The following is an 18,450-nucleotide window of genomic DNA, read 5'->3' as shown; positions in this document are numbered from 1 at the left end:
CCGATAGACAATGTCTATAGAAAATCAAGTTGGTCTATAACGATCAAAATAGGTATAGACCGATTTGTCTATTGGAATTCTGAGTAAAAAAACTGGTTCCCCGCCGCTTATTAAACATATATATGAGAAGTTGGACCAGTTTATATGTAGTATGCTCATTGCTGATGTTTCTGTTCACCCCTTAGCTGTAATAAAATGTTCCACAATGTAATTACAAATCATTCGAATCAGATTATTCCATTTTCAACTGGGGGTTCAATTTGATATTTACTTCAATGTATGCCATTTTCGTGCAAATTTGGAATGTCCTTTTTGAACGGTTTTAAAAATATGTGGAAGGTGCACGCACTTGAATCAAACAGAAGGCGGTCAGTACAACAAGTTCCAGCAAGGCTAAAGTCGCAGAAAATCATGAGAAAATGAAATGTAGTAAATGTGACTTAGATGAATTAAGAATCAGGCAGTGAAACTAAGCTGGAACAAAATGACAAAGAAAACGAAATTCTAATTGAAAAGCTTGACGTGCAGGAAATTGAAAAAGAATAATATCATAATTAAACTATAAACAAATTACCAAACCAAATTTGTGTCTATCATTTATTTTTAAATTACAATGAATATTGCATGATAAATTTCGGTCTACAGGAATTTGTTGTGGTCTATAGGAAATAAAATGACTATGGACCGAAAGTCTATAGGACTTTAAAGTTAGTTTCGCACACGGCCAATGATGCTCCATATCAAATTTGAAAAGAATTGGACTGGTAGTTATTAAGAAAAAGTTAAAAATGTTCAATTGTTAACGCACGACGGACAAAAACCAATTGCTATAGGTCACCTGAATTTACTCCGGTGACCTAATAAATTTTGTGTAATGATTCTAATGGATCCTAAATGAAAGGTGAAAATAACAAATGGTGATCTCTCTCATAACTCCTAAAGAATACAAATTAAGGAGTTGGGCAAACACAGATTTCTGGATATACCAGAGGTGGGATCAGGTGCCTAGGAGGAGTAAGCATTCCCTGTTGACCAGTCACATAACAAACGAAGCATCAGATTCTATATTTCCAGAGGAAAATAAGCTTTTAGCTAATTAGATCGAACTACAATTAATCATAACTATAAATATGGTAGTACCAATAAATCATTATATTAATCTATTTTACTCAGAGGTTTTACCTAAATGAGCTTGCTGAAAAATGGCATTCTGATGTAACAATGAAGTACAGTGTGCAAAATTAACCATGGACCGATAGACAATGTCTATAGAAAATTGAGTCGGTCTATAACGATCAAAATAGCTATAGACCGACTTGTCTATAGGAATTCTGAGTAAAAAACTGGTTCCCCGTCGCTTATTAAACATATATGAGAAGTTGGACCAGTTTATATGTAGTATGCGGATGTTTCTGTTCACCCCTTAGCTGTAATAAAATTTTCCACAATGTAATTACAAATCATTCGAATCAGATTATTCCATTTTCAACAGGGGCACAAATCATTCGAATCAGATTATTCCATTTTCAACAGGGGGATGTCAATTTGATATTTTCTTTAATGTACGCTATTTTCGTGCAAATTCGGAATGTCCTTTTTGAATGGTTTTAAAAATATGTGGAAGGTGCATGCACTTGAATCAAACAGAAAGCGGTCAGTACAACAAGTTCCAGCAAGGCTATAAAGTCACGGAAAATCATGAGAAAATGAAACGTAGTAAATGTGACTTAGATGAAGAATCAGGCAGTGAAACTGAGCTGGAACAAAATGAAAAAGAAAACGAAATTCTAATCGAAAAGCTTGACGTGCTTGAAATTGAAAAAGAATATACTTAAGGCCATCATTAAAAAAATTTTGTTTGATGTACTCCGTGATCCATGAATATCCAAGTGAATTACATGGTGACGGCAATTTACAATAAGTTTTAATATTGCCCAATATAATTTTAATGCCGACTTCCCCGCATCGTTCAATTTGTTGTGACGATCATGTTCCATTCGTGTGTCTCAGTTTAAGAGCAAAGTAAAAGTGCCTTTCACCTATTAAATCGTCATAACATTTAAATAATCCCATATCAAAATTTTATGCGTGCTTTTTTTAAAAATATATATACTGTAGACCATCAACTTGAACGCAGACTCGTGGTCCGCCATAATTTTGGTGCGCTTATCTCACGTGATTTTTGATTCAAGTAACATGGCTTTCAAACTTTTGTACACAAATACGATCAGGCCTCGACGGGGGAGTTCGTAGCTTCTTGCTCTATCTTGTTGGTAGATAATGTGATATTTGGAGCAGGGATGCGGTATATTTGATCGTTCATATAGAAAATTGTTTGAAAAGTTCCCGGATTAACAAATGGTCATTATCAAAGTGAAAGTAGAACCGAAAGACGCCCAAAGAACATTTTGATACAGTGTAACAAAAATTCTGTAAAACAACTAGTCCAAAAAAAAGGCAACAACTTTAAAACTAATTCGAAGAATGTCTACTTTCCAAAGAGCAAAAAAAAAAATCAAAAAAAAATAAATCAAAATTTCGAAGTGTGGAAAAAACTATTGGGTCGGGACAAATTTCACGGGTCGGTCGGAGTACATCAAACAAATCAATTTTAATTTTAAGCCTAAACTATGAACATATTACCAAACCGAATTTGTGTCTATTATTTATTTTTAAATAACAATGAATATTGCATGGTAAATTTCGGTCTATAGGAATTCGTTGTGGTCTATAGGAAATAAAATGACTATGGACTGAAAGTCTATAGGACTTTAAAGTTAGTTTCGCACACTGGAAGTATATACAAAGAACAGAGGGATGCTTGTGGGAAGAGTAAGGCCCAATACATTCTTATATACTTACTCATACCGGGAAATACAACATGTATTGAATCTTCACTATCTTCATTTTCTTCCATTCTGGTTATGTACTACAACAAAAAGTTAAATCAATTGATGTACAGCTGAAATCACATAGCAAAACAACAAAGATTTCAAATCCCTAACAGATTTCTCTGTTGAGATTGTTGCTCTACAGGTCTTTTCCTTGCAGAAGTGCAGCACATGAATGCATTGCAAACATGCTGCTTTATAGAGGTGCAACAATTCACGTGATGCATTGAAAACTGCATGTGATACAGTCAGCCGAATCGATTCTGGATTCAGAAATGAACAGATTCTGTTAGGTTAAAAACAAGAGGCCCAAGGGCCTAGAATCGCTCTTCTGATAAATTGTACAACCCCACCATTTCTATTCTTAGCCTCTTAGTATTCTAAATCTTTAGTTAAATCCTAAGAATTCAAAAAAAGTAGGTCAATGTGACCTACTTTTTGGTTTACACATTTTGAGAACCCAAGAAATATCAACTGACAAAGTTTGATGATTTTAAGCCAATTAGTATCTGAATATTGAAATATAGCTGTCAAATTCCAATCGTAGGTCATGGTGACCTACTTTTTAGTCAGCGAACTCCGAACATGCAAGACCCATCAACTGACAAAGTTTGATGACTGTAGGTCAAATAGTATCTGAAATATATAAATATAGCCGTCAAATTCCAAAAGTAGGTCAAGGTGACCTACTTTTTGGTCGACACACTCCGTAAACTCAAGATGCATCAACTGACAAAGTTTGATGATTGTAGGTCAAATAGTGTCTGAAATATAGTAATTTAGCTGTCAAATACCAAAAGTAGGTCACGGTGACCTACTTTTTGGTCGACACACTCCGTAAACTCAAGATGCATCAACTGACAAAGTTTGATGATTGTAGGTCAAATAGTGTCTGAAATATAGTAATTTAGCTGTCAAATACCAAAAGTAGGTCACGGTGACCTACTTTTTGGTCGACACAAACCGAAGACTGAAGACGCATCAACTGACAAAGTTTGATGATCCTAGGTTTTACAGTGCCCAAAATATGCATCTAAAATTGAAAATGTGAAATTTGAATATCTGCAAAATTCAAAAAGTAGGTCACTGTGACCTACTTTTTTTATAAATATGTTTCAAGGCCTCAAGATGCATCAACTTACAAGATTTGATGATTCTAAACCTCTCGGTATTTGAAATAACAACTTAAAATATATCTATAAATGATAAGCCATAAAATTCAGAAAGTAGGTCACGGTGACCTATTTTTCAGTTGACGCATTTCAAGGTCCCATGATCCACCAACTGACAAGTTTTGATGATCATAGGCTTCAAAGTGTCCAAGATATGCATCAAAATTAATTTTAAAATAAATACCTGCAAAATTCAAAAAGTAGGTCACCGTGACCTACTTTTGAGACAACTTGACACAAGGTCCTAAGATGCATCAACTGTCAAAATTTGATGATCCTAGTCCTTATAATGACTAAAATATCAAAGATTTAAGGAAATATAAATTTAGGTCAACTTTGAAGTGACCTTGAGACCACGCCCTTTGCCCCAGGGTAATGCCTTGAACAATTTTTAATCTACAACATATCCACATCCTTATGTGTAAGTTTGGTGATAATCTGCCCAGTGGTTCTTGAGAAGAAGATTTTTTAGCAACCACTACTTTTGTTTGTATTTTCCTGATTATCTCCCCTTGTTAAAGGGTCACATCCCTCTATTTAGTATGTATGAAAGCCCTTGGGCCAATGATACCCTGTAACAAATTTGAAAAAAATTGGCCACGGGGTTCTTGAGTTATAGCCCTTTTTCTAAAAAGTTTACGCACACCGCACAAATGGCCATAGCATTAGCTCTTTGAGCCTTCGGCTCAGAAGAGATAAAAAAAAAATTCCAGAACAGAAATGACCAAGTTGCTTTAAAATATGTTATCTATCATAGAGACAGCAGTACATGGATCCAGATTAAATAAATTGTGGTAGAGAATCAACTATGTAATAACATTAAATGTAGAATTAAAAAAAAAAAAAAACCAGAAGCACTTTTAAAATGTCACATGTATATCTTTAATGTTTTTATAACAACTATAATGTACAAGGTCTGTGAAATGTAGAGTAAAAGCTGTGAGGAGTTGGTTACAAAAAGTAGGCACCATGCTTAAATCAAAGGCATGAAGGGCCTGAGAGTCAACTCGCTCTTCATTGTCAACTGGAATAGGTAATCTTGAATGAACAAGATAGTAGTAATCAAGGATGACGAACATCGTGTGTGTGTGTGTTCGCATATGCACGCTTCTTTTAGCAGGATTTATGCTTTATTGCATCTTAACTGTGTAAGGTGACTAAATTTGACTAAGTCATGACCACATGTACATATCCAACATGGACGGCCTTATGTTCTGACCACCACGAAGAGGACTAAGTAAGTAAGTAATATCCAACATCTAACTGATGATTGTGCTAAACAATCCATGATGTACAAATGCTAAGAATTGGAGGAAAATCACTATGTAGTCATATAGTACTTCATATCACAACAGAAAACCCTTAAATAAGCACCACAGTGGTTGTAAGAAGATACCATCCAACAAACAAGAGGCCCATGGGCCACAACGCTCACCTTGGTCCATATCAGAAGACTTTCCATATATATTTGCATGTAAAACCGTAGTCCCTATTATGGCCCCAACCTACCCCTGGAGGCCATGATTTTAACAAACTTGAATCTGCACTATGTCAGAAAGCTTTCATGTAAATATCAGCTTTTCTGGCTCAGTGGTTCTTGAGAAGAAGATTTTTAAAGATTTTTTCCTATATATTTGTATGTAAAACTTTGATCCCCTATTGTGGCTCCATCCGACCCCCGGGGGCCAGGATTTTAACAATTTAGAATCTGCACTATATGAGGAAGCTTTCATATAAATATCAACTTTTCTGGCTCAGTGGTTCTTGAGAAGATTTTTTCTATATATTTGTATGTAAAACTTTGATCCCCTATTGTGGCCCCATCCGACCCCCGGGGGCCAGGATTTTAACAATTTAAAATCTGCACTATATCAGGAAGCTTTCATATAAATCTCAGCTTTTCTGGCTCAGTGGTTCTTGAGAAGAAGATTTTTAAAGATTTTTCCTATATATTTGTATGTAAAACTTTGATCCCCTATTGTGGCCCCATCCGACCCCCGGGGGCCAGGATTTTAACAATTTAGAATCTGCACTACCTAATAAAGCTTATCTATAAATTTCATCTTTTCTGGCCTAGTGGTTCTTGAGAAGAAGATTTTTTAATGACCCTACTCTATTTTTACCTTTTCTTGATTATCTCCCCTTGGAAGGTGGCCTGGCCCTTTATTTTAACAATTTAGAATTCCCTTTACCTAAGGATGCTTTGAGCCAACTTTGGTTGAAATTGGCCCAGTGGTTTTTGAGAAGAAGTCAAAAATGTTAAAAGTTTACAGACGGACGGACGCCGGAATACGGCTCAGGTGAGCTAAAAAGTTTAGCAAATCAATTCCTTGAGCTTAAACTTTGGTCAATGTTACAATGACTATGCAGTTGACATCTGACATCTGTAAGAAACATCGCTGTTTTTACTGTACTGATTATCCGTGCATATTTTGAGAGTTTATTCATCAACTAGTCATAAAATGCTACCATCAAAACAATAAAGAAAACAAGAAATATCTGTTAAACAATACAAACATACAACAATACCCCCACTCCCAACGTGGTGCAGAATTGTAAATGGTTATACACATGCATCATTTAATTGATATTAGTACCAAACCAATGCAAGTCAAGATGTTGAGTGGACAATATCTTCCTATGTCCAGAATGGACTGACCCTTGGCCTTTGACCATGTGACCTAAAATAGATAGGAGTCATCTATTCCATAGGACGTACCAGTGTACCAAGTTTGGTGTCAGTCAAGCTACGGATTCTTGAAATATAGGAGACAATATATTACTATGTCTAGTTTGACCCTTGACCTTTAACCATGTACCCTGAAAATCAATAGGGGTCATCTACTTCTTAAGATGTACCAGTGTTCCAAGTTTGATGTCTGTCAATCCAAAGGGTTCTCGAGATATTGAGTGAATAGTATATTCCTATGTCCATTTTGACCCTTGACCTTTAACCATATGACCTTAGAATCATAAGGGGTCATCTACTCCTTAGGATGTACCAGTGTACCAACTTTGATGTCTGTCAAGCAAAAGGTCCTCAAGATATTGAATGGACAGTATATTCCTATGTCCAGAGTGGACTGACTTTTCACCTTTTGACCTAAAAATCAATAGGGGTCCTCTTCTACTCATAACCAACCAACATTTGAAATATCATAACGATCAAGTGAATGGTTCCCAAGATATTGAGCGAACATGTGGTCTGCCGACCGACAAGTGCAAAGCAACCCCCCCCCCCCCCCCTCCTTTTCTTCTTTGAAAGGTAATTGTTTACAGAATCTCATATATATATATACAGTCACATGAATTTAGAAATATGGCTGAAATGGGTTTCCGTACTTCGGAAAAACGTAAATACTGACTATTAAAATGACATTAATGGGCTTCCATAATTCTAGAAAAAACTACAATCAGAATAATGCATTATGCTTATTAATTGACACTCGTATTTAACCAAATATAATACGCACTTTTTAATTATCATTTTTTATGTGAAGGGACACATTATACATACCACTAAAGGTTTTTGACTCATTTTGTTTTAGTCAATGCAATGTGCACTTACAATTTTTCGCTGCGTTGTTTACCTATCTAAAAACGAAAAATTGTTATTAAAAAATTATCTTACACCCTGTAACGGGTCCTACTAAACAGAGTACGCTAGAGTACTTTAGAGTACGCTGGTAAAAACTCATAATTTAATGCAATTTAATTGTTTATTTGTATGTATACCACTCATATAAACGTGATTATAAAATAATATTTCAAAATTTATCAAAAGTATTTGTTTTTTAGTGATATTTGGCCAGAAAACAACATTCAATTTATTGAAGATTTATGGCATCCCGATACCGATTATTACTACAGTGTATTTTGTTTGGAGAAAGAATTGAGCGATGTGACATATTACATCAGTAATTAATTTTACGTATGATTGATAGTTATTCGGAATCCATGATCTTCTTGCCCCCCCCCCCCCCCCCCCCCCCCTGGTTGTTTTGGGGGTTTCTATGCCTTTTTAAACCTCCCTTTTCAATTCATCAATTTATTTTGCATTTTGTTTCTTTGTCCACTGGCCAATTAGTGATTCAAATCAATTGAATAATTGCTGGCCTTTAAAAAGACACATCCAGTTTTTATTTAAAACAACAGCGACAATCATCAAAGAACTCATCTTCATAGATGTAATCGTTTCATTTTTATGTAAATCTAAATGCCACTGAATGATTTATTTTCATGGAATTAACTGTTCAGTTGACTAAAAAAGAGTTAATACTTTAAAAATAAGATAAAGGCATAATCTTGGAAAATTATATATAATGTGCTGGTACTTTATGTAAATATGTAGTTAAATTTGATCAGTAAACTGTAATTCAAAATATTTTCTAAAATAATGAAAACAAACACAATATATTCCAGATATATATTTATAAGGTTAAAGTAAAGTAAGAACACCTACGAACAGCAGTTAAATTGCATTAAATTATGAAATTTTACTAGCGTACTCTGTTTAGTAGGACCGCCCTGTAACTAATCATTATGAAACAGCCAATTAAAGAACAAGGGACGTTATTGGCCAAAATTGGCCGCGCTTCAAAAACCTATCATATTAATTGCAGGTACAAAGGTGATAATTTTCTCGTTTCATTCATATATAACATGTACCATTTACTTGTTGCTGATATTGAGAAAATAACGTTACAATATTGCATAGTTAACTCTGACTTCCGACGGTCGCTTTTTCGGAACGACCTTATAGGATTTAGTCCCCTGATTCTTCTAGAATTACAATTTTAACTTTTTATATAAAAATACTCATTGAGATCAAAGACAATTGAAAACTGGCATGCTATGGAAAATACATTATTCATTTACATGTAACTTTATCATGGTCATAGACATTTTGCGGAAGAATCTTGTGAGGAAAATAATGCGTGTATTTTTCAAAAATTCTTGAGTAGAACGCAATCATATTTTTGAAGGCGCTGTTCGATGTCCTCCTATTCAAATGAAATATGGAAAATAAAATGGCTCTTGAATTTTCTTTTTCCTGTTTTTGCTGTTGTTGTTTGTTTTATGGGGTTTTTTTTGGGGTCATAAATATAAACACTTCGATTAAACACGTCGATTGAGTCGGATAAAATTACTTGTTATGCCATGTACACCAAGGACTATATAACAAAATTACATCAGTCAGTGGGCATGTCATTGTATGCACCGACATTCAGTCTAAATCTAGAACGGACTCTGGGAAGTTGTCTGAGTACATGTATAGACAATGTGGTATATGTAACTGCTTTTCCGAGGCATTTATTTTCATATGCGAATAAGGATATATTGAGTGAAACACCCCCCAAATTTTTTATTTTTTTTGTAAACAATCTGTATGTATCATAATATATGTTCAATATATGCATACCAAGGATCATGTAGGAATACAGACAAGTTTTTTATATGTGAGACACACACAGAGAGAGAGGAAGAGAAAGAGAGAGAGAGAAAGAGAGAAAGAGAGAGAGAGAGAGTGAAGTAAAGATCAGGCTCCATCTGTTCCACTGGGTATCAAATTTTTCGCTATCACCATTTTTGTAAAATAGGAATTTTTGTGTTTCATAAAAGAGTTTTAAGTAGGATATTGCAAAACGAATGTTCAATGATTTCTCAGTACATCTTGCTGTATAAATATAGTATTTCAACCAAAGAATAAGAGTATTTTGCATACAAAACTTTTTACCAGGAGTACCTAAAATAAAATATTTTTTGGTAAAAACTATATGAAAGTTTGTTTTATCCTCTATGTAAAGTTGAAACTCATCTAGGAATGCTTGAACACAATCACATTCCCACAGTATATGTTCTATTGTCTCTTCCTCTCTGTGACAAAACGTACACATTTTACAATTTACTTTTTTAATTTTGAATAGAAACGAATTTGTTGCTAAAATCCTGTTATTTATTCTGTATTGAAACCATTGGAGTTTACAGTTTTTAGTTATTTTAAAAGGTAGTATATTGAAAATTTTCTATTCTCTGTTATCAATATCCAAAAGCTGACTCCATTTTATTGTACCTGCAGTCACTGAAGAGTTTTTGTTTAAAAATTCATAAAAAAAACTTTGACTTTTTACATTTCAGTACATTGTAAATGTTTTTTCTAATAAAAGGATTTGGTAATCTTTTAAAGTTAGTGTCTGTACCTGACTGCTTAATCCAAGTTTTTATAGCATGAATAATACTTGCATATTCCAAGAAGTTAATTTTTACATTTGGATAAGTAGCAATAAAAGTTTCATAGCTAAAAAAAGTACCGTCCTCCTCAATAATATCATTAATGTGTCTGATATTATTGTCGAATAAATGTTTATTAAAATACATTTTCTTGCTAATATGGATCATAGGGTTGTAAAACAAAGGTGAATCTGCAGTAACATTAGACTCGGTACAACTGTTCTGTAATTCGATCCAGGCCTTGAATACATCTACCCAAAATTTATTTTTTAATGTCTTTAAAAGTAGATTAGTGTATTCAATCCCACAGGATGTGAATTTATTTAGGTTAAAATTTGATATGAAATTACTCAACCCCCTATTTGTAGAGATAAGATGTCTTACCCAAAACAATTTCATTGAAGCAATAAATGATTTTAGATTTATCATTTTTAGACCACCATCCTCATATTTCTTGACAATTACATCCTTCTTTACCCTGTGGGTTGAACAACTCCACACAAAGGAGAAAAATAGCTTTTCTAATTCTTTACAATAGGCAATAGATTGGTTAGGGATGGACATCAGGATATGATTCAACAATGGTAACACTAATGTTTTAATAACTGTTATCTTTCCAATGGGAGTTAAATATCTCTTCCCCCATTGATTTAGCATAGATTTGATTTTTACTAATTTTGGATCATAATTTAATTTAGGTATATTTTGCAAGTCGACATCAAAATGTATTCCTAGTAAAGTGAATTTAGTAGTACTCCAATTAAATTTACTGTTGGGAATAAGTACATCGTTACTGTATTTTTTTGAGCCAATCCTTACTGTTTGAGTTTTTGTGTAATTCATACATATAGTCCAGACATTTCTGAGAAAGCATGTAAAGTTTTAAGAGTTTCCGAAAGACTTTCTTCACTACCATCAAGAATGACTGACGTGTCATCGGCAAGTTGGGAAATTTTTTTCTCCACATTACCAACTGTTATGCCTTTAATTTTTTTTATTTTTTCTTATTTCTATTGCCAAAATCTCTGCACATATCAAAAATATAAACGGAGGTAAAGGATTCCCTTGTCTACAGCCTCTTTGAACATCAAAGACCTCAGATAGGTTGCCACCTTTAGTCTAGTCAATCTAGCAAATCACCTCAAAGTAATTGCAACAGAAACAAACTCGACGGAATTTAATAAACAAAAGCGTGATTAACAACATAAAAAAAATCGGACAAAATCGGACAATGGGAAATATTTAAAATTTAGACTTAAATGTTTTAGTAAACCATCGATATTTTGTGGTGTTTACGGCACGCCGTACACGTAAAGGGGAGTAACTTATGTGACAGTCATTGGAATAAAGTTATACACGACGATCTAAAGTGCATGTAATAAAAAACGCAATTAAACAGCTGAACAGTTGTATTAAAAAGGTGATTTTAAAGGGACTGATTCACGATTTCCCCCAAAATTTTCTTTTTCACTTTTAATGATCAACGTCTACTGTCTAATGTGTTTCAAAGAGTTCACATAAAAATTAAGGTTATACATTATCAAAGAAGCTCATTATAGAGAGTTTATTAAACAAAGATTGGGGTATGTTATTGTTCATGAAATTGTCAAAAGAAATGGATATCGATCTAAGTTTATTATATCTTTCACATTTCGTAGCAGTTATGGGGTAAATGTGTCATCTAAAAGTTAAAATTTGTGACTATGCAAAATAAAGATGCTTTATATTACAAAATCAATATTTCACTTGTTTGTATACATAAAAAGACTCAAGTCTTTGTTTACATAACACAGATTTAAGGCTAAAATATTGCTTTAATTCTTGCATTCAGGTCAAAATTTTGGCTATCAATATGAAATGAGTTATATTTTTAGTGTTTACATACAACATTGCTCAGCATCTCATATTTCTTTGCCGACTTCCATTCCCGGGGAACTTTCGCGAATAAAGCTTCAAAATATTTTGTTTGACCCTCTACTGAATTAATTTTAATTATAAAACACAATATTTACTTTAGAAGTTATGAATAATCAATTATAAATGAAATCTTAAAGAATTAGTGTCAATTTACAAGGGGGAATTACGGTTGTTAAAAAAGAAAGTATGGAAAACCATTAGGGTTAAAAGTTTCAGTTATTTTGTATCTTCATCATTTGAGCAAGCGTTTTGTATTAAAAACTTTTATAAAACTAAGTAAGTAAAGTATTTTTGCTTTTCTTTTTCAAATTCAGGTTTGGGGAGTCATTCATGGGTAATAATAATGATAATAAAACATTGATAATATAAATAATAAAAATCAACGTAAGTAAACACTTGCGCATAGTATCATGATTTGATGTAAAATCGAGTAGTTACTCTTTCTAATTAGTCTTGGGCTCACGACCTGCGGAACCATACCTCCTAGCAGCATGCGAACAGCACGCTAGACCGCCCGGCCATCTATTCAAGACAAAACTTGTTTTCGATGACGATGGAATTCTCGCCACGCTGGCACACGATCATTGAGAATAGAAATGGGATACAGTTATTTATCGTAAATTTTAGAGGATCATACAAAATGCACATTGTGTTTGAAATGTCTATATATAAAGCACAGAAATAGCAACGAACTCTGAAATAAACATAACTGCCCTAAGGGACGAAATCAATGTCGGATGAAAATTTAAATTCAATTAGTTAGGGGAAGGGGAATAAAAACTCCCGCAAGTTTCTGTCATCCGACATCGATTACACTTTAGTGGAAAAAGGAAAAAGACAAGCGACTGTTGAATACCACATAATATTTAAAACATATTAATGAACATTTAATAGATTTAGTGTACACTTTCATTTGTGAATAAACAGTAGAAAAGGTATACAGAGGTATACAGAGTGTTATTTATAATCGTACATTTCTTTTCTTGTTATTCGATTAGTTTCAACATTTGTCATATTAAGTTTTAGGGGGGGGGGGGGGGTGTTCTTGGTGAAAACTATGTGAACTTAGTTTTTTGTGAGACATTGAATTTTTGATCTTGCCCCTAATATAAGTGAAGAATATCGTTAAAACCAGACGTCTTTTTAGGAAATGAAGTTTGTCAATCCTTTCCCTTTCTACATGCATTCACAGGATGCGACACAACGTCAAGAATTTTCGGCATCGGAACAGGTCCTGTATAGTCAAAATGTAGACAAATCGCGAAAAAATTCTGTATATGATTAGTTTTTAGATGGAGGCAGACTACTGACAAACAAGTTGATGGTGAAGGGGTTTCAACTGTTTCGTTTAAAGTCAGCATTTCGCGAATTATATGGTCGTTATAACAATCTACTTTGCCAATACAACCTATCATTGGGTCAAATCTGCCTGACTTGTTTCATATAGATTGTTAGGCCGTTTTTGGCACAATGATATTGAATAAGGGTAACTCCGTTTGCCTTATTAAGATATAGAGCTCACAGCGGGTGTAACCGGTCAACAGGGGGTGCTTACTCCTTATAGCCCATAGACATATGATCCCACTTCTGGTATATCCAGGGGTCCGTGTTTGCCCACCTCTCTATTTTGTATTGCTTAAAGGAGTTACGAGATGGATCACTGTTCGTTATCTTCACCTTCCTATATGAGGATTTCATAGAGAAAAAGATATATTCTGATGTCGATGTCATATCGACTTTGTACGATGGAATACCATAGAGACACTTATAGGAGATTTGTTATGTGAAGAATTGTCTAACACAATATCATTTTTATAAGTTCAGTCATTGCCACTAACTACTAACTACAGCTGCAGAAAAGGAGCACTGCAAGAATTTTTTAAGTCATAGAATGGACTAAAGAAATGATTAATTTGGATCCTTCGAAGTGGGGCTTATCCCTGCTTTCAGCAATTCTTGTATCCGTTAAAACTAAATTACAAGTCGCGCCAGATAAACTTTTGAACGTTTTTCGCTGTAAATGCAAGGCAAATTGTGACACTAGCCGTTGTACTTGTAAAAACATGGACTGAACTGTACTGCAATTACTCAAATTATCACTTATATAATTATCAGGCACGTGTAGCAATAATGGCTCTACACCTTTTATCATTACATGCAAAGTTGATAAATTTTTACATACAGAGGTTGATTTTTAGACAGATTGGTTGCCCTCCCCTCTGAAAATAAATCCCACTTTTTTGCTTAATTGAAGAATATCCCTGGAAGTCTTGGGACTTCCTTGTGAAGTCCCACTTCTCCCATGTCCTAATGCAGTGGGATAATACAGGACTTCATGTTTCTGCATTTGTCCTGGAATATCCCACTTACATCAAGAGTGACTTTGCAAGAATTTCTAGGACATATTTATTACCTAAATGTCTTACAAAGTCCCACTCTCATAGCAGGTTTTCTAGGACATTCTTGTGTTTTTCAGGACTTTATTATAAAATGAAGACGAAAACATCGTCCCAGAAATTCCCTAAAAATCTCATACTTGATACATTCAAGATAATGTAAGACTTTACATTGCTTTCCAGGACTTCGTATTAAAAGTATGCAAAGAGAGAAGTCTTGCAATTACCCTCAAAATCTTACAACCAGTGAAGTCAGATTATAAAGGACTTTAATGAGGGTTACAGGACTTTTAGATATTAATTGTTACAAAATTAAATCCTTGTCATATCAAAGAAAAGATTTTACATTTTCTGGATTACCTTGACATGTCATTGCTACATAGTTCAGGATAAAAAAAAACTATAAGAACAGTGAATGATTCGTGGATAAGAACATTTATGTATACAACAACAATCATGTCATAATAAGTTGTAATAGAAAAGACTATATTTCATCAAAAGTAGACTTGAAAAATGTTGGCTATGAGAACACTTCTTATAAATTTATAATGACAACAATCTGAACTTGAATAAAAATCACTTTACTGTCAAATGCGCTATTGAAATCCTCAATGTCACTTGAAAGACTACCATAATTTGAGTTTTGAGATGCTTCATCACAGAAGTCCAATCGGGTTTGTCATGATTTTTTTTAGGTTAGAATATTGTCCAGTGTATTATTAAGATCATTTTGATAACAGATTTCCAGTTCCTGGCCTACCTTCTTCAAAATAAAGAAGATCCCTTTTTGTGAAAGAATGTTCAAAAATTCATCAGATTCTGTGGTAGGCTTTTCCATTTCCAGAAATGACACAGCGGCATTAATGTTCGAAACTGAACTTAAAAAAATGTCTGTATCAAAAGGATTGCAATTCAGGCTCAAGTGATGATAAGTTAAAAGGATTTTCCAATGTCACGGTCGTATCACTTGAAGTACCAATGGCATATCAACTTTTGGATGTCACCACTGAAGATTGCAGTTGATGTTTTAATATTTAGTACATTTAGGAATTCGCATGTTTACATCTTTCTTGCACAGCATGTACCTTTTGGGTTCTCAATCTCCTGCAATAATAATTAATTACAAATCATTAATTAAGAAACTTAATTTTCAAGACACTGATTAAAAATTTTATATTTAGAAAAGTTTCTTTGACACATCAATGTTTTGAGGTGCAAATAGCAATAAATTATCACTGATGGACACAATCAGCTTGCCATGCTAAATTTTGTAACCGTACTGTCCGTAGTTATTTTACGAAGCAGTAATAATTACAGAACAAGGTCAACTGATCGAAACAGAATCATAATGATGGATATCCATGATACAATGTTCTGGTGATTATACCCTTTCCATCTAGATCGAACCAGTCAATGGTTTACGTTAAAAAAAAGAGTAGTTTGTTTTGATATGTTAAGCTGTAAATAGAATGATTGTATCGAGGAATTTCGAGTGGTCCAGTGATCAAGCGTGTATTTTTCCAATGCATGTAATCATTTACAAACGTAAACAAAATAAGCATATGGTACTTACAGAGTGTCATCCGTTACCCCATAGTCCTTTTTCATTCCGATGTTATTGATTTCCATTCACAAATCTTTAAATCATAAATGACTTCTTTGAAAGTTGTAACTTCCGGTGATGTCGTTTCGGTCAACTTGTACAATGTACGAAGCCTGTCGTGTTTTTTTCTTCTCCCCGTTCTAATTCGATATATGATATATCATGTATAAAATATATCATATGTATATACAGTGAAACTTCTCTAAACTGGCCGGCTCTCGGACCGGAAAAAACGGCCGGTTTAGAGGGATGGCCGGTATACCGAGAATTTAGTAATTATAGACTTTTTATCTCAATATTCACAAAGTAGGTACTGTTCACTTTAATCTGGTGATCTATGATCAATTATCGGTGGAGATTAAATTAGTCTGCTTGTACCTAAAGACGATTATGAATTACAAGGAATATTCTCGCTGAAATTATCTAATCTTATCTAATTTTAAACTGAAACTCTATAGCGGGATACATAAAGAAAACACAGAGGCCTATTATTGGAATTCCTCTTACCTATAAAAACTCTGTTTACATTCATCGCTTATGTCATTAACAATTTTGTTTTGACGTTTTTAAAAAGTACAGTAGTAAATATGAAATTGTAATTTGAATATTTCTTTGAAATTTTAAGTCTATGGAAATCAAGAAAATTAATCTATCTTTTAATAATTATCATTAACAGTCATGGGTTTGTTCTTTATTAATTACCGCTTATATCCATACGAAAGTATGGTGAAACAATATGGCGTTTGATACGGTATTCATTCAATAATTTTCTGTTTTTTACATTTTGTACAGAATTTGGAAGGGTCTCTTGGATTAGCTAAGTGTCAATTAACACCCTTGACAGCACAGGTAAACAATAGAAATTAAAGAGGCCACTAATGTTTTTCACAGCTCCGGTTGATAATTTCATACCTGGCTGGTGGGTCAGTCAATTTGCACACCTGGACGATCTTGATTAACCTTTGGCCAAAATTTTCTTGTCTTCAAAAAGTGGCCGGTATGTTAAGGGTAAATTACACATGTTTGTTAACAAATGTTCTTTAAAAAGTGGCCGATGTCCGGTTTTCAGGGGTGGCCGGTTTTGTAAGACTTTCTTTGTAAGGAAATGTTAAGATTTCTGCCGGGACTTTGAAAATCGGCCGATATTCAGGGAGAACCGGTATTCTGAGGGGCCGGTTTGGAAAAGTTTCACTGTATATGAAGTCTTATACACTGGGTTTCCACTGGTCGATTGTATAACTTTTTACTGATCGTCTTTTGGTTACGTGTTGACCTGGGGACGAGTCAGTCAGTGTACGACCTGACGTTCACGCAAGTGATCAAAGCGCTTTTTTTTCAATGTTCCTTTCTGGGCGCGAAATTAGTGAAATATTCACAAGGATGGAGAACATTCAACAGAATCAGTATGCAATCAAGCATGGAATGGATTCCAGATAGGAATATAGGATTCACCTTACACTCAGAAACTGGGGGATAGGCCTAGTTGTTCAAAATACACGGCGTTGCTGGTTAGTATTTTTACTTTTGGTTTGTAATAATTCAAGTCTTTTTTGGTAGTCTAGTGGAATTGTCACACCTTAACAAATTATCATCCTGTTTCCAATATTTTTATCTAGTACATGTTCTCTTTCATTGTAGCATGGACTTGAAGAGATAGTTATGAATTTAGAATATCATCAAGTGACTTTTAATAAGGCACTGTTTTCAGTGGATGAACCGACATCATGCAGTGTGACAGGAAAACGCCCGTGAGACCAAAGATGGCTTAGATAAAAGGGAAGATGATGCAGAAGGTGCATATATACAAGTTCAAAACATAGATATTTTAAATTTTGCATGATGTTCATCTACAAAACCTGTTATGCAACCTCTCAAATAATTCATTATGCTATCTTTTAAGCCTCTGTACCAGAGAAAAATCCAGAGATGGCCCTCAAAGAAGTTAGAAACAAGATGAGAGACCGTCTCAAGTTGTTTAGGTCTGGAGCCACCTTCCCCCACCCACGAGTTGAAGAAATAGATCTTTGAACCAGGTTACCCGTGACATCAAGATAAACAAAATTCAACTTCAGGGACAATTTGATAATATCTGTTAAAAAAAATTTTTTTAGCTCACCTGGGCCGAAGGTTCAAGTGAGCTTTTCTGATCAAAATTTGTTCGTTGTCTGTTGTCGGCGAAAACTTTTCACATTTTCATCTTCTCCAGAACCACTTGGTCAATTTCAACCAAACTAAGTGAC

At 34.1% G+C, this 18,450-nt stretch overlaps 1 protein-coding gene and 2 long non-coding RNA genes across 5 annotated transcripts in view; 1 reads left to right on the top strand and 2 right to left on the bottom strand.

Moving 5' to 3' along the window:
* The window catches only part of LOC125646044 (probable syndecan), an 89,766-nt gene that overhangs the window by 32,997 nt on the left and 38,319 nt on the right, over positions 1-18,450 (bottom strand). For all 3 annotated transcript variants that reach the window (XM_048872158.2, XM_048872159.2, XM_056139564.1), the window contains exon 7: positions 2,863-2,929. In XM_048872158.2, the coding sequence (XP_048728115.2) occupies positions 2,863-2,929 (67 nt within the window). The remainder of the gene's footprint in view (positions 1-2,862; positions 2,930-18,450) is intronic.
* Positions 14,860-17,599, bottom strand: LOC130046755 (uncharacterized). Its single transcript, XR_008795755.1, has 2 exons — positions 16,181-17,599; positions 14,860-15,711 (listed from the first exon to the last, which is right to left on the bottom strand). It is a non-coding gene; the product is annotated as an uncharacterized LOC130046755 (long non-coding RNA).
* Positions 17,586-18,378, top strand: LOC130046756 (uncharacterized). Its single transcript, XR_008795756.1, has 3 exons — positions 17,586-17,718; positions 17,849-18,003; positions 18,111-18,378. It is a non-coding gene; the product is annotated as an uncharacterized LOC130046756 (long non-coding RNA).

Source organism: Ostrea edulis, chromosome 6 (genome assembly GCF_947568905.1).
Source record: "Ostrea edulis chromosome 6, xbOstEdul1.1, whole genome shotgun sequence".
Lineage (NCBI taxonomy): Eukaryota > Metazoa > Mollusca > Bivalvia > Ostreida > Ostreidae > Ostrea > Ostrea edulis.
This window is presented reverse-complemented; position numbering and strand designations above follow the sequence as displayed.